This window comes from Pterocles gutturalis, unplaced genomic scaffold, assembly GCF_000699245.1.
Source record: "Pterocles gutturalis isolate BGI_N339 unplaced genomic scaffold, ASM69924v1 scaffold14044, whole genome shotgun sequence".
Taxonomy (NCBI): Eukaryota; Metazoa; Chordata; class Aves; order Pterocliformes; family Pteroclidae; genus Pterocles; species Pterocles gutturalis.
Genome location: NW_010135912.1, coordinates 12,281 through 28,554, shown reverse-complemented (window position 1 = coordinate 28,554; position 16,274 = coordinate 12,281). Strand labels below are relative to the sequence as shown.

Genomic DNA, 16,274 nt, shown 5'->3' with positions numbered 1-16,274 from the left:
GCTTGTCTGCTGTGACCTTTTGGGACATTGAGTATCTTAATTGCTATGATTATATAATAAGGCCAAGTAGATGTAGTCACGCCAATATTTTTATCTGGGGTTTCTGGTCTTTAGTGGACTTCAGTAATAAAGATTAGACTAGCGTTCAAACACAGGCTGTTTGTTGCCTATGAGTTTAAACTTGAAAAGCTGAAAAAGTAGTAACATGAAAATAAAAGCTCTATGTTCAACAGAGGCAAGGTACGTAAAGGAATGGAATATACAAGCACAATAGACACCATCATGCTTGCAAAATGTCTGCATGCGTTATTTTTCACTCAGATTCAATCCTTCTCATACAAAATAACAAGTAGTTGTTGAGACTCGACAAATGAAATGTCAGGTCTTTAAGTCAATGCTGTAAACAGTGAAATTTTTGTTGAAGAGTAAATTCTTTCAAGGAAACCTAGGAACATGCATTTTATGAAAATGATGATATTTCCTGGCCCTTTTCAAGTCCATGCATGAAAAAAACAAAATAAAACACGTTTTAGGAATCAGCTGCCAAATGCAAACATCACAATACATAAGAAAAAGAAAAGAGCGTGAAAAAAATGTATAAAACTTAAAAGACCTCTTTGTCCCTTAAAATGTTTTTTTTTTTTTGAAACAGCTTAGTGATGTTATGGAAAAAAGAACAAAGTCCTGTGCAAAAGACACGTCAGAACATGGTATATAAGCATGCTAAGAAACAGCAGATGGGATAAACCGAAACGACATCTTTACCTATGGTGACAACTGCACACAAAACTCATCAGTATAATCTCACCACACTCTGAGAACAACATTCTTTGATTTTACTTAGACTGCAGCTTTTTTTGACTGGAACGAGAGACACAGCACACTCCCCAAGCCCGGCTGCACAGGGTACTGAACGCTGGCAACTGCTACCGGCTCCCCCAAAAGCAATCAGCAGGACGCACATAGCAGATAAACACAGATGAAAACAGGCTCAAGAGACACCAGGTGTAACAAATGCAGGAATGAGATTTTCCTTGATAAATTCCTGGAATGGCCCTATTTTGCTGTGGTATAGGGGATGAAATGTGTGGTGTGGAAATGCAAGATGGAGTTGATTCTTTCTGAATACCTTATTTCCATCAGGGTTGTGGATTACTGTAGTTTGGGGCTCCTGAGCGAGAACAAAATAAAGAGAAAAAGAGTTCCCATTGGTAAATACATTGTCGTTAGTGTGAGGAAGCGCAAGAAGAGTCAGCTCACAAACGCTGAACACTGACAAGAGCTAAAACAAATATTAACTGTTGCCAGAGGGTGAAACTGGATGTCTCCAACAGAGATTTCCTCAGCAGCAAGCCAGCAAGAAAGACCATCTCACCCAATGCAGCAGCATGCAGAGACCTTATTCATGCAGAGACCAATGTGAACAGGGCTTTGAAGCTCTGGAGACCTGCAGAGGCTCTCGTTTGCACAGTCATAGTAAATGCTTTGCTCGTTTTGCTGTTGGAGGTAGGCCACACAAGAAGGCCAGAAATGCCCTCTTTTCTTTACATGTTTGCTTGTATTAGTATGAAGTGATCAAATACAAATACAGATGAATTGGTAAGGATTTAGGACGAGTAAACTATCTCTAAACACTACCGTATTTTGGAAGACATAGGTTAACTAACAATTGCTGCCCTGACAGAGCAGCAGAAAGTAAGCGAGAGAGATCTTGGCATAATTTTAAAATGCAATTTCCCCAAATCCTTTTCCCTTAAAAAAAAGATTAAATATCTTTGAAATGGCAGTTAGCCAGCATATTTTCAGCATTGATTGACTATTGTGCACGGCTATGTCTAGGAACAGACTGCCATATATTCACGCATGAAACTTGTTAACTGGTCCTTAGAAATACTTAGCACCGTATGCTTCAGAGCCAGTTGCACAAAAAAATTCAAGAGTTAAAGTTTCTCCCAACATGTGTGAATTATCCACATTTTCAAAGCTATATTTGTGGGCATACAGAAACAATATCTCACAAAGTTAGGTATTTATGCACTGGCATCTATATTTGTTAGCCCTGTGATCCATCTATGCCTAAGAAATTTGAGCTACTAATAAAAGCAAGACTGCAATAGAAACATTCATGAACAGCACACCGATTAGTAATATGTTCCTAACAGAGCTTATTAATGAGTAATGTTTCCTGCAGATTTAATGTAAGAGAAATAAGCAAAAATGTTTAGCAGTAGATGCCTCTTGATCCCAGTGAAGACTTGCAAAGTCCTGCTGAGTTTTAGGAACTATGGAATGAAAATCTGAATAAGGTCTATTTTATGGTTGCCCAGCAATAATCCTGTTAGCTCTCGTTGATATCGATACTTTTTACTAAGACAAAAGCAGAGAAAATAATAGAGTTTTGGGGGATTTTTGTGTGTTTTTGGTTCGTGGTTTGTTCGGGTTTTTTTTGTTTTGTTTTGTTTTTCTACAAAAGGTTAGCATTAAAAAGATGGAAACAGTCATCAGGCAAAGAGCTAAGAGCAACATAAAGCGCATTCTACTCACTTTCTGGCACAGCATGCAAGAACTTCAACTACAGTTAAAAATGCCATGAGTCTACCGCATCCAGCTTCCATGTGACATTTTCTATTAATAAACACGCGCTAATGGACTTCCTCACAATAAAAAGAAAGCATAATTCAAACAAAAAGTTTTTCCAAAACCTGTTTTTAGAAAGCAAACAGAGTAAATGCATGAAAAAGCAAAAAAAGAAGGAAGAACGAACAGAAGACAGTCAAAAACTTCAAGATAGCATGAGAAGGAAGATTCCAGGTATACCAGCGCCGGGGTAGGAATATTTTCCTTGGGGCTGGTTACCACGTTCGTTTTGTTGTTTATCTGTAGGTATGCAGAAAATAGAAACAGACAGGCCTTAGAATTTGCGGCAGGCACCGTATCTATATCTCTCTGTATAGAACATCTATATACAGATATAGATATCTATATATAGATATAGATATGGAAATAAAGAATCACAGAAAGATGAACTTATGAACTTGAAAGAACACTAACAATAGATCTGATAGCTAGCTGCAACTCCTCCAAACAGGCTGGTTACGGGTTTTCAGATGCACTATACGAAGGTCTATATAAGGTATAGATGATTTCAGCTGTGACACTTAAAAGATCAGAGAGCCTTTAAGTAGCAGCTAAACATATATGAGAAGAATAAAGAATAAATATCGGTTTGAAGAAAGTCCTAAATGGCCACTGTGATTTCTTTCCATGCAACAGTATTAAATAATTGCACTCAGTTTTATTTCTAATTACCTGTCACTACCATAGATAATGTGTGATTATTCACAGCTCTCCAGAAATCTATAGATTTGTTCTACTGGCTTCTGGGAACAGATTTGAATAAATATAACTGATTCCAGATCTGAATAAACACAACTTGATGCTAGAGCCTGGTGCGCCTTCACCTTTTTATAGTGCTATTTCAGACAAAAATAATTGACAGCTGTGATTTTCTGCAGCCTCAGGAATCCTGCAGTGTGTATCACCCTTTCAATTTCGGTACTATAACCTGAGAGTGTAAGGTGTCCCACTATAGTATCTGCAGTCTTACTCTGCAAATCAGTCCATATCTGTTTAGCTTTACAAGTAGGTCATCATGTTAATTCTTAAGCCTAGCATAGTACTACACCTTTATAAGACTTTTGGCTTCTTCTTACACAATTTTTAAGTCAAGTAAACTGTTTAGCAATATGTTTAAAGGCATTTGATTCTTTAAATCCATTTTTAAGATTCAGATTTCATAAATACCATGGCATGAAAAGAACAGAAATGCTAAAAATAATGTACTGAGCCACTTTTTTACATGCACTAAGCAGCAAGATTACAGTATAGTAAAACTCATTTGAAAGATATAATTTTTTCTTTAACAATAATTAGGAAAAAATTTACGTACATTTTTGTCATGTCTAATTTTAACAAGAGCAATCCAAAGCAGCATGCAGAACTGGGCATATAGATATATATTGCCTGGAAAGACTTCAATAAAAAAAAAAAGTTCTACTGAACCTTCTAATAAATGTGCAAAACCAAGGAAAAAAGTCCCAAATTGTTTCCTTAATGGATTTCTGTAAAAATGCAATTAAATTCCTCATTTAAAGAAAGAAGCTCTAGCAATTTTTGGGTCAATATTTGGTATTTTTTCTTCTAAAAGAAAAGCCTTTCTAAACCAATACAAAAATTACGATATCCTAAGTAACATATAAGAAAAGGCATAAAGAAAGATTCCTAGAATAGTGGACCAAACTGAGATGTGTATGAAACATCTGGCTTCTGATTTAAACTTCCCAATGACTCAGTAGTCTCAGATTAAATACTCAGCTTCTCAGCCATGCAGGCTAACATTTAAGTTTTGTCTGTGTCAAGGCTTTGCTAAATTAAAGCATTCAGAAGTTAGCACCATTAGTGAAATTCACTGAACTTAAATGTCCTCAGCAGTTTTGATCACTACTTTTACTTTGGTACAGGTGTGGCGGTAGACTTGTTGATTGCACAAGCCAGCAGCTGAACTGAAGTCTTACCTACAATGTGTCTAGATTATGGAAATGTCAACAGGATTTGCATTAATTAATTATAGACTGAAAATTTCCTTATCTTAACCAGCATTTACCGGACTTTGAAGACTATAAATGAGTCTCATTAGTTAATGTCAAGGGAACGTTATTTTGCCACTAAATGTTATTTAGTAAAATTTGTGACAGGACCCATTCTACCATGTAGAATAAAAATAATTTTCTTTGATTCAAAATCGAAATTCACAGTGCTCCACAGCAGGAGGATGAGAAACATTTATTTTTCTAACAACAGTCCTTCTACAGATAGTGACATTAAGAGAAAATATGAGTAATTATTAAGTTCCAAGAGTTTAGTTTATGCTCCAACTTGACCTAGTTATTGCCAGATAAATTTCATTAATCTATTCAGGATTACAACTGTAAGCTTGCATGAGTGTCTGAACTCAAGACAAGGAGCGAATAAATACCTTTGTGCATAATGTCATTCATGGGAGACAAAAGTAGTAGCAAGTATAAGTACTAACTTTCTTAGATTATTTATGGGACTGTGAGCTGGGCAAAACCTGAACTCCTTACTCAGGAAAAAAATTTTTAAAAAATGACAACCACTTCCATAAATGGAAGCACTAAATGAGAACTGTGGAATAGTGAGAACACATACAACACTGCTTGAGACCATACTAAATCTTCTAAAACAAGAGAAAATCTCGTATCAAGTTGTGTAACTAGAAGTTTGTGTTTTTATGACGAGACTCCTCACAAAAGGCAGATACACATAAAGCAAAAACATGAGGAAAGAAATTAAGATTTCATCATATTTCACACAGTCCTATTCAGTAACAGCTTAATACAAAAAAAAGTGATACGCCAAATCAATGCCTGTTGCTGAATACAGTCCTATTCAGTAGTAGCTTAGTACAAAAAAAAAGTGATAAGCCAAATGAATGCTTGTTGTCAAATACATAATGAAAACAGGTTAATCAAATTTCAATTCCAATTTTGCCTGAGTAAGGAGAGCAGGCTTGGGTCCATACTCCCTTGGTGAAAGTCCTATAAAAATAAACAATATCTGTTACAGCTACTGCTGAAAACTGCAAGAAATATATTCAAAACTTCTTAGTAAAATATCAAGAATACAGCATTCATTAGTAAAAGCAGAAATATAATGTTAATGTTAACTCAAAATATAGTTATTTCTTCTGTGTAAACAGAACTTGGTAAAATCCTTTGAAATTTAGAGAGACAACAGCAATAAGCCTGTATCCCTTCCCTCTCTCACAGAACACATACATGTGCTTTTATTAATATATGAACACACATTGTGCATTTTGCATCTATTTTTAACAGCAAAGGGAAATTATTAGAAAAGAAGTAATATTTTTCATATGAAACAGTTATTCTAAAAATCAAATTATGCTTAAGTGGTGGCCTTCTATTTGTTGCAAAGAAGGAAAACTTTTACACTAACAGATTGCTTGTCAAAAGCCACATTTTGAGGTCGGACAGTAGTGCAGGACAAACACACACACAAATGCCCCAAGCTGCTGGGCATGACTGCAGAATCATGACCAGTGTTTTTTCAACATAAAAATATTTTAAGAAACAAAACCTTCATTTTGGGACTTAATCTTTCACATGGTACTTCGGTAAAAAGAAAGTTAAAGCACACTTCATATTTGGGATACTAGAAATATCCCCACCATACCTTTCCGATAACCCTCATTTGGAGGCTGTTACCACTAATGCCCTGTTACTGGAATTCTGTGTTCACCCAAAGAACAGACTATTTACCAATACAAGTCTGCTCAGACTTCACCAGCAATTTTTGCTTTTCAAGGAGAGTTGTACTTCCCAGTGAAAGGTGGATGTGGGGTATTTGCCTTCTCTCCACCGGGAGCAGCGACAGAAGCTGGCTGATGATCACAAACATCTCCAAAGTCAGATTCAAAACCATAATACACAGGAATATAATAAGTTCCTGTGTGGGATCACAGAGGCCAAATTAAGACAAGATTGTAGAGTAGGTTGAGGAAAAAAAAAAGTTATTGAGACTGACTGTCAGTTGGGACATCTTGTGACAAAGCTCTGAGCTGTGAAGGAAGTTAGCTGGGAAACTGTAGTATGCAAAGGCTGTGAAATTGTTGTGGTTTTTGGTTTGGTTTTTTTTTTCTTCACCCTTGAGCATTTAGCATAGCATCTTGGTGTACAGTGGCTGAACTAAAGTGACACTATTTCACTGTGCAGAGAAATGTGATTTGTGTTACATTTTATGATATTAATACTATTAGCTTTTAATGTAAGGAGGTTTTAAAAATTAATAGAAGGCTGTTATAAGATTACTCTTTTGTTACTATTTTTATTTACTAAGGACAGCTGCATTGGCCAATGTTACATCTACTTTTTTGTTTTTGTATGTCCCCTGGTTAAAAAAATAAATAACTTGTTTGAAAGAACTGCAGAACAATTCACTGTGGATGGCATACAGCAACTGCAGGCTTAAAATTCACAAGGTTGTGCTTTAAAGTCTTGCAGCTTCTCACAGTACGTTAACAAAACTAAATGCAACTGTTTGATTTCTAAGTGTGAACGTTTCACAGGAGGAAAAATCTGTCGATAAAGATCCTCACCATCATCTGAACACTCGAACTGGACTTCCTTTTCTGAATTGACCAGTCAGAGAGAAAGGAAAAGAAGAAAATGTGACTGGTTGGATTTGAAGTATCAACGCACGGAGTATAGTATATTTCTGTTTTGGCTTTTTTTTTTTTTTAAAAGAAAAAGTTAGCTTAAGCTGTAGAAAGTGGTGGGAAAATGTTATGGAGTATATAGTAACTCAATAACAGAAATGACAAAAATAAGACTTTCCCAGATGTAAATTTACTCCCTTTGCTCCACATGACCACGCAGACAAACAGTAGGCACATAAAATGTGCTGAAAACCACAAAAACATCAAATCCCAACAATTTAGGCAAAATTTTGGCAACGATTGTTTCCAATATTATAACGAAAACTGAGATATAACAAATACCATCGTAGACCTGTAGGAGGAATGATATTTAAAAAGGAAAAGCTGGTCAGCTAGAGTACATAAAATTTGTATATTCCACAATGAAATATGTTAAGGATTTTTCACAGAAATGACATAACAGCACTGAATGTGTGCTTCTCCATATAACTATGATGTCTACTACTTGTCGGCGAGAAGCACTGAAATCATAGTGTACTCACTTCATTTTAAGTAGTCTCATGATTTTTTTTGGTAGGAAAAGTGCATATGTGTGAGAACAGGGGCAAATATACTACGAATCTGGTATTTAAGAATACATTTTTTTTAAAGTAGAAAGTTAAGATTAAATAGAAAATTAAAATTCAGGTCAAAGACACACTACTGAGTAAACACACAGAGTATAGAAAAATATCTTTTGAATCATATAATGAAAGCATGAGGCACTTATTTAAGTCTCCAGGAGTCCTCTGAGAAAAGAAATAAAATATTTTTCATTGCTGAGTGATATATTTTTTTATGGCTGTTTTTCAAAGTATTTATCCAGAATGTTCATTTGTGAAGCATCTCTCCTCCTGCAGGATCTGGTGACATGAGAATAGGAGCTCTAAATCATGTATGAAAGCTGCCAAAATGTTCCCTTCTTAGTAAGCTCTATTACCCAGGATGAGCTGATTTGTTGAGATAGTAAACTCCAAGTTCTGCCAGATATAGTAAGTACATCTGGCAGAATACACCTCATGTGGAGCCAAGCCTACCAGTAAACTTTTGGTCTTTCATGAAATCTAATGAAAAGTCAAGGTAAAACACGGAGGCAACAGAGCTGAAAATAAACACTGATACCTAAAAAGCTAACATGCCCACCACCAAAACATCATTTATATTCATAGCTACTAAATAACAGAGCCATTAATTACACAATCATCCTTCATTAAAATAGAAAGAAAAGCTTTTTCTCCAGTAGTTTTCTATCTTCCACTTATTAAAATGTCTGTTTTTCAAATATTTATTTTATTCAATTTTTTAAGCTTCACCTACTAACTTTAATCACTTCAAATATACAGTAAGAAGCTCTTATTAACAAATTCTATAAAGAAAACAAGTAACAATAATAAATTCTAAAAACTGGCAGAAGTTACAGATAGGTGGTGACTAGTATCATATATTTTAAAGCACATTTTTAACCTACCTTAACTCCATCCGGCTTTTTCAGTAAACTCTTGGCTGCTGTAAAATGAGACAAATAATTTCAATGTCAGGTGGTTACCACTGAGGTCAACCAGCTGCAAAGCAAACCCCCATTGCCTCCCAGCCGCAGGTAAGTTTTTGGCTTTTATTTCCTCCTTTTGTTGCTTTGAGTATAGGAAACTACACTTCTTAAGATTATCATACCTCTCTTTTTCCATGGATTAAAGCTGTAAGTTAACTGTACTTATACAAGGAGAGACCTCCTTGGGTGGCAGACAGCAAACAGAAGAAGGGTGAGTGTGAAAGCAGGAGCCTTTGGATATGCCCATTTTCTCAACTGCAATGAGTTTACAATAGTTGATGGGGACAGTTTGATACTACTATGAAAAAATACTGTTCTGATGGCAGGAACTTTGATGAGGTGTTTGTAGAGCCCACTGGTATTTTAACGATGTTATTAACATGACATTGATATAAAAGTAACCGATATCAGATCAATTGGGTATCTACAGGGCACAGTGAGGTACAATGCTATCTATTCCACCTACTGAAAAGTAAACTGCGTTTCAAACAGATGCCTCTGAGCAATGGTTCCTTAGAGATTTCCCACCATGACTGCATCAGTCACCGTGCATGAGAGGTCAGGAAAGTTGCAAATAAGAAAGCAAGAACAACCTGCACATGAAGTGTTGCTTTGGAGGAGTGCTGCCTAGGAGTTAATAATAACAAATAGTAGGCTTTGTTCTACTCCTAATGAAGAAAACCTGTTATTTGCTGAATTAACTTGCACATTGATCAAATATCTTCAAAGTAGTGGGGACTGCTGGGCTAAATTTCACTTGTCATGACCTTATCTGTATGTGAGGCTTTAAATTCCGCCACTTAAAACTTCCACCAAAAATGAGGCTAAATCATTCCAAACTACTACATTTGGAGGGCTAATGTGCAAACAAGCACACTGCAGCTCGGGACCCACAAACATTTACAGCAGAAATACACGCTGGGTGACACACCAAATTCAAAGAAACTATCCACCACTGAAGTGTAGGTGCTTCACGACTCACTGCCAAAGACTTGAAGAATAATAAATCACAAAACAAGCTGGGCGCTTTTAAATTTTGCTGTTTATAACCCAATCTTCCTACTAGAAAGTGTATCATGGATTAGGCTGTACGAAAGTGCTTTTCCACACACACAGTTTTGCTTATAAGCAGGAAGCCTTCTGAAAGGGAAATGCTGCAGCTAACAATCCAGCATCATTGAAGGGAGACAGTCCTGACATGGAGCTCCTATCATTGCTGGCATCCTTCTCTTTAAAACAAAAACAATTGGACCTTGCAAGCCTAAGGTTGCTCAGACTACCTGAGGATATTGGAGTTAATGAGTATCTGGTTTAAACCTGAGGTTATTTTTTTGTATTTGTGGCTTATTCTCTGGCTACATCTGCATTAAGTGCTCATTTAGCTCTGGTTCAGAGTACAGAACACGTAACATCACACCAGAACCTGTACAGAAATAACGGATGTCCATTATTATGTTGTTTACATTAAAAAAATGGAAAGTGAAGCCAAGTTAATGTTTATAATTTCACAAATACATCAACCCTCCAAATGCAGTTTATTAATTATGGACATCAGCCAACACTGCCATTAAAACTCTCACAAGGCACATGATTTACAACTAAAATTAAGAAAAATAAATCTGCCTGTATTATGCAAAAGGACCATTGCATGTTTTTATTTTCAGAACATGTAAATTAATATTGAAAATAAATCACTTTACATATATTTTTGAGATAGGAGACATACTGTTGCAATGTGTTGCAACAGGACCTGATGCAACATGCCCTTAGATTTTACTCTACCACAAATATCGTGGGCACTCCATTAACTTCAGCAATTAATTTCAGGAAAGCAAAGGGGAAGAGGTATTTCTAAAACCTAAGGCTAAAAGTTTATTCTTTTAATCCTTACAGAAATATGGGAAAACATAAATGCATTCTTATAGGCTACTGTTCATAACAAACGAGGTCCTTTTGCTAAATTTGTGCATAAAACTTCTGAATTATTTTAATGCTTAACAGACATTACACGTTGTATGTAAACAATTAAATGAAAGCCAGTAAGATGAGGGTACCAAAGGCAATAACTGCAAGTGTTGTGTTTATAACATTGCTAGCATGTCCTTCAAAATGTGCCCAGTATGGAATATTATGCAATATTTTATGTTATATAACATAGTCTATACTCAACTGCCTTTGTTGGTTTTGGCTTGGAATGTATTTTTAATAATATTTTCATACATCTTTCTTTAAGCAGAGATACTGCATACAAATCAAATATTTAAAGAATCATCAGTAGCAAAGCAATTAGCATATTCTAAAGTAAGCCCACAATGAAAGACTTCTTGCAACTACAAGCAATGGCTATAAATAAAACCCAAAGCAGCACTAGTATGCCGGAAAGCAGACTGAAAAGTGGCATTGTGGCAACATGTAGAAATTAAAGTGATTTAGGACAAACAGCAATTTTGATCTAGAAGAGAAAAAAAGATGTTCCTTTCACGTGCTGAGGGTCTTACCTCACAAGAAATACACATTCCACATAAAACGAAGAAAGAAAAAGGAAAATAAAACACTTTTATAACCACATTGCTATGGACAAATGACCTTCAAAAGCATGCTTTGCAATGAAATACAATGAATAAACAACTTGAAAAAATAAAACGTCATCAAGGAAAAGCATGGTTCATCATGGTGTAAAACAGAGATGATAGGTGAAAAAAATCCAAAACAAAGCCAAACCCCTGTTTGCTTTCCATGGCAAAATATTTTAAAATTACTTCAGCTTTTTTTTTGCTTCATCAAAGTTGAAATTGACCCTTACATATAGAGAGTAACAGTTACGAAAAGTGATGAGAAAGAATATATTTGTTTGATATTTAATAATAATTAATTTTTACATGATATGCAGTCTACAGTACTCTCACCTTTAAAATGAACTGGCAGATACTGGCAATTCATTAAGCGTTAACCCAATGTAATTTACATAAATGTAGTCTTCTGTATTATAGGTGTGTATTAAATGTAGGAACTAAGAAATTGTATTTCAAGTGCTATGCAAATTGAACAAGTTGTTCTTGCATTCATGATTATGTAATTATTTGGATGATTCAGTGGCTATCATAATTCAAAACATGCCCAAAGTACCATCATGTTTTTGTCCATGAATTAATTTATGTTACACTCCAATAGTTACATCACAGAGTAGGAGGATATGTAAAGTTACTGTTCAAATTTGGTGTTCTTTTTCACTATACACTTCAAATCTCAAATGGCAAAATGAAAAATTCAGCATCAAAATTTTGGCAATGCTACTCCTGAGGACAATTCTAACTCTACTAACAGCAAACTTATTAGCTTTTGCTATTAATATTTGTTTAGTATAAAGATCTAACTCTCCAGGGATATCACTACAAAATTACTTCATAAAGAGGAAACATCTCGTTATGTCAAGCTAGGCATTAGAAGAAAAGGAAAAGAAGGACTCATTTTACTACATTTCCTACTCCTTAGCAAAGCAATAAAGAAGGAACATGTTTTTTGGTTTGGTTTTGCCTTTTTTTTTTTTTTTTTTAATAATATGAGATGCAACAGAATTCTGGAATGAGAATTCAGGTATATAAAGATAAGTAAGTTTTTAAATGTTGTTTGGAGATACTTATGCATGTGAAGCTATATGCATTATTTTCGATTTTCCTACACCAAAATAGACAGGAAAACTCTCTCTTTTGACAGATAACACTAAAAGAGTAAAGGGAAGGAACCCACATTCTACTGAAAAGTTAAGACTGTCAGTTACAAGGGATTCTATTTGACCCAAATAGTTTAAATTTTTGTTTGCTTCCGTGAAGGAAACAACTTAAGATATATCATATCTAGATGCTCCTGAATAACAAAGATCTTTCTGTACTAGTAAATCCTAATTAGATCTTAGTTATCACAGACATTGAAACAAAAAGACCATATTAATCTGGAGCTCAATGAACATACCTGAGAAATTTCTGGTAGCCAGCATAGTTGTCAAAATGGCCCCCTGTGTACACATACATTTTCTCAAATTAGCATCACACTTGTGTAAAATTCTGAATGTGAACACGACATAACATAAAGGAAAACACACATATAACTTACATCAATTACTAAATTGACCCTGAAATAACGGATTGTCTGTGCATTACCTGTCATACGTGGTGCCATGAGTGCATAAACTGTAATTTAATCTTAATTACACACCTATCAGTAATCCTGATAATCTCAAATATTTACAATTTGTGAGTACATAATGCACAAACCCATGAGTACTCAAAGGCACCATAATCATTAGCAAAATACATAGCCGAATATGAAATAGACCTTATTCATTTGCTTACATTCTTTTTTTAGGTAGGAAGGGTTTATTTGTAATGTGCTAATTAGAAAAGTTCACATCTGCAAAGTTATCCTGTCTGGTCAGGAGAAAACAAACGATAATCTAAAAGAATAACGTTAAGTGTTTTCCTTCATGAAATATTTTTTTTTCTGTGTATAAATGAAGATGATTGTTATTCTTTTGAATCCAACAAGATTATGGTATTTTCAGTTCATTTTCATGAGAAGTTTAAGATCCTCATGCTCAAAAACTGATCATCTATCAAATAGTTCATTTATGCATCATATTTGAGAAAAAAAATTTGCTTAGGGACCATTTGTTTTACACATGGAACACAAGCCAACAGACTTTGATCTTTCCAAAATTAGCTACTCATCCTTGCAGTTTTCATTCTTACCTTTAGTTTTCTTCTTGCATTGAATTTCTTCAAGCAATCTACAGTTTCTTGTCTGTGCATCATAGAGGCAACAGTAGAACGTTGCTAAAAGAATAAGAAAAGAATAATTTTAACGCAACCAGTCAGACGTCCCGCATTTTACTTACAACATACATATTACAACCCACATGGTGTAAAACCGAAGTCTTTAATTTCTACCCTGAGTACCCCTTTGTGGAGGTTTCAACACACTTGTGAAATTTTCAAATCAACAAAACAAAGGTCTCATTTTACTCAGCCTTTCCCATGTGTAAAGTCCTCTTGAAAGAAACAAGGACTAACAAAAACACAAATCCCAGAACCCCAGTTAGGCAGTATACACATAATTGAAGTAATATTCTAAATTATGATTTTGGAAAATGTGTTTTAAAATAAGAGGGAAACCTTTCTTTAGCATTAATGGTATTAGATGAGGTACAGCAGCAGGAACTATTACAGAGAAAATTCAGCAGTATCTGCATTTCCCCCTGTAACTCAACTTAATTTGCATCACAATTTTAAAGGCAAGATAATGCAGCCTATTGGGATGAATGAAGAGTTGGGAACCAGCTATATGCCTCTCCGTGACTTTCAAAGTACTAGCCCAGACTACCTGCAAAGTCAAAGGGTAGAATGTACTGAGAATTCAAAAGTAGCCTTGGATCCAGTAACAGACAGGCAGCCTCTGCTACCTGCAAATTGACTTTTTAAAAGTCACTTAATTTCTTGCCTTTACATTTCAAGCTTATCATAATGGTTATAGGGAAATGAAGATATAAAGCATTCTCTAACTGAAAATTACTTTCTTGTAGATTTTCTTCTCTAAGAACTTAAAATAATACTCTAGTTTTGGCAGCGAACTTCTGTACAACAAAGTCAAGGCAAAAGAGTTTGTTTCTGAAAAATTTATCCCAGGCTGAGACTTCAATATACAACACTATTGACTGCATCTGTATAATTACAATTTTACACTCCCTTAATTACATAGTTGCATGAGTAAGGACAAAAATTATCCTCTAAATACCTTTACTATATGCTGAAGTATACCATAAACTGATTTGTCTGCTAAATTATTCTGTTAAATCTGTGGAAATTACTTACACAGATCCATGGATGCTTTAGTGCTTCTGATGCTGTGATACGTTTTGCTGGGTTGATTGTAAGCATTTTATTGATAAGGTCTTTTGCTTCAGGAGTCACTGTATCCCATTCTGGTGAGGGAAACTTAAGAAAAAATATGGATGTGCATATTATCTTGTACGATCTCTACACAATTTTACCTAAGGATATTTATTGATGCTAAACATTATTTGCTAGCACAACCTAACAGTTTTAAGGGGAAAAATGCAGTTTGCCACAATTAGAAAAGTTTAAATTAGCCACTTTTATAAATAATGTGCTATCTCCTCTACTTTTTTGACTTTTTATTTATTTGCTTCAAATGCGCAGAATTTATATATTTAGAATAGCATGATGCCAACTTAAATTCATAACATATCATAACAATAGCAGACAGAATAACAAATTCCAGTCATCTAAGAGTCAGTCATATGGTCATACAGCACTTAATACAGCCCTAGTTTCTCTTTTAATAAAGACCAAATATTAAGCATTATTATTCAAACTTCTTTCAATGTAACTCTTAAGGCTAGCTGTACATGTTATGGTACATACATCTAACTAGTTATGAATTTACCACCTCCCTGCTCAGCAAGGTATTTATACATGTATTCAAAGCGTTTGCTCAAATGCAAATGGAATGAAAAAAATACATGCCTTAAAATGCTTTTGTGACCAGACCTTAACCTTGAGGATTTGTGTTTTCCACTACTAAAAATATTAGTTCTTGGACAATAGGAATTTTACATGCTCTAGGCACAGCATGTCACGAGTACGTACTATGGATGTACAATAGTTCAATCTCTGCACTTCCTCATTTCTTACTCTCTCAGCTGAAATCATATTCCCCACTGTCACCCTGTTTATTACAGTATGATTACTTGTTCACTAGGAAGAAGACTTGAAAAAGCATTAAGTTTCTCTTCACCAAAAGGCCATAGCAAAACAATCGTCTTTTCAGTCATCACCCTCCAGGACAAGATTCAAATATGCGCTTAAAAGGTTCTGTCTTTTCAGACATTCAAAAGTTCAGTCTCTTCATCATTCAAAAGTTACTTAAATTTGGGCACCAACAGCCTTCTGTCTGTTTAATTTAATATAAATAAATGGATGATGTTGCAAAATTCATAGTCACGAAATAATCAGTTCTTACCAACGGTCATAATGCTTTTTTGGAATACACATGGTTAATGAAACTATTCCTTTTGAAAAGCTCTATAAGCAGGTTGTATTTCCCAAGGTGGCCAATACAACAGTATCACGGTATATATATATTTAGGAAGCTTAAGACATCTTAAAACAACTTAGAATAACTGAATTGGTTGAAGTGACAAACCACAAGGAAAAACACAGGCCCTTGGGAGTTCACAGAGGTCTGAACAGGCTTATCAGGATAACATGAGCTTGAATGATTTACACAAGGACAAGACAATGAAAGATCAGAGCCGTAGGGAAATTAGATTCAAATTAGCGTAGGATGTTCCCATCCTAATAAAGTTCATATTACTAAAGTGGCATTTACTATATTGAGTTGCTCATAAAGAGAACC

The 16,274-nt window shown here is 35.0% G+C and overlaps 1 protein-coding gene across 1 annotated transcript in view; it reads right to left on the bottom strand.

Moving 5' to 3' along the window:
• Positions 1 to 16,274, bottom strand: part of CAMK2D (calcium/calmodulin-dependent protein kinase II delta) — a gene marked incomplete at its 5' end in the record, with an annotated part of 48,858 nt that overhangs the window by 20,345 nt on the left and 12,239 nt on the right. Inside the window, 7 exons of the mRNA XM_010082089.1 lie at positions 1,130 to 1,171; positions 2,818 to 2,877; positions 3,697 to 3,705; positions 8,763 to 8,800; positions 12,813 to 12,855; positions 13,589 to 13,672; positions 14,708 to 14,830. Of these exons, the coding sequence (XP_010080391.1) occupies positions 1,130 to 1,171; positions 2,818 to 2,877; positions 3,697 to 3,705; positions 8,763 to 8,800; positions 12,813 to 12,855; positions 13,589 to 13,672; positions 14,708 to 14,830 (399 nt within the window). The remainder of the gene's footprint in view (positions 1 to 1,129; positions 1,172 to 2,817; positions 2,878 to 3,696; positions 3,706 to 8,762; positions 8,801 to 12,812; positions 12,856 to 13,588; positions 13,673 to 14,707; positions 14,831 to 16,274) is intronic.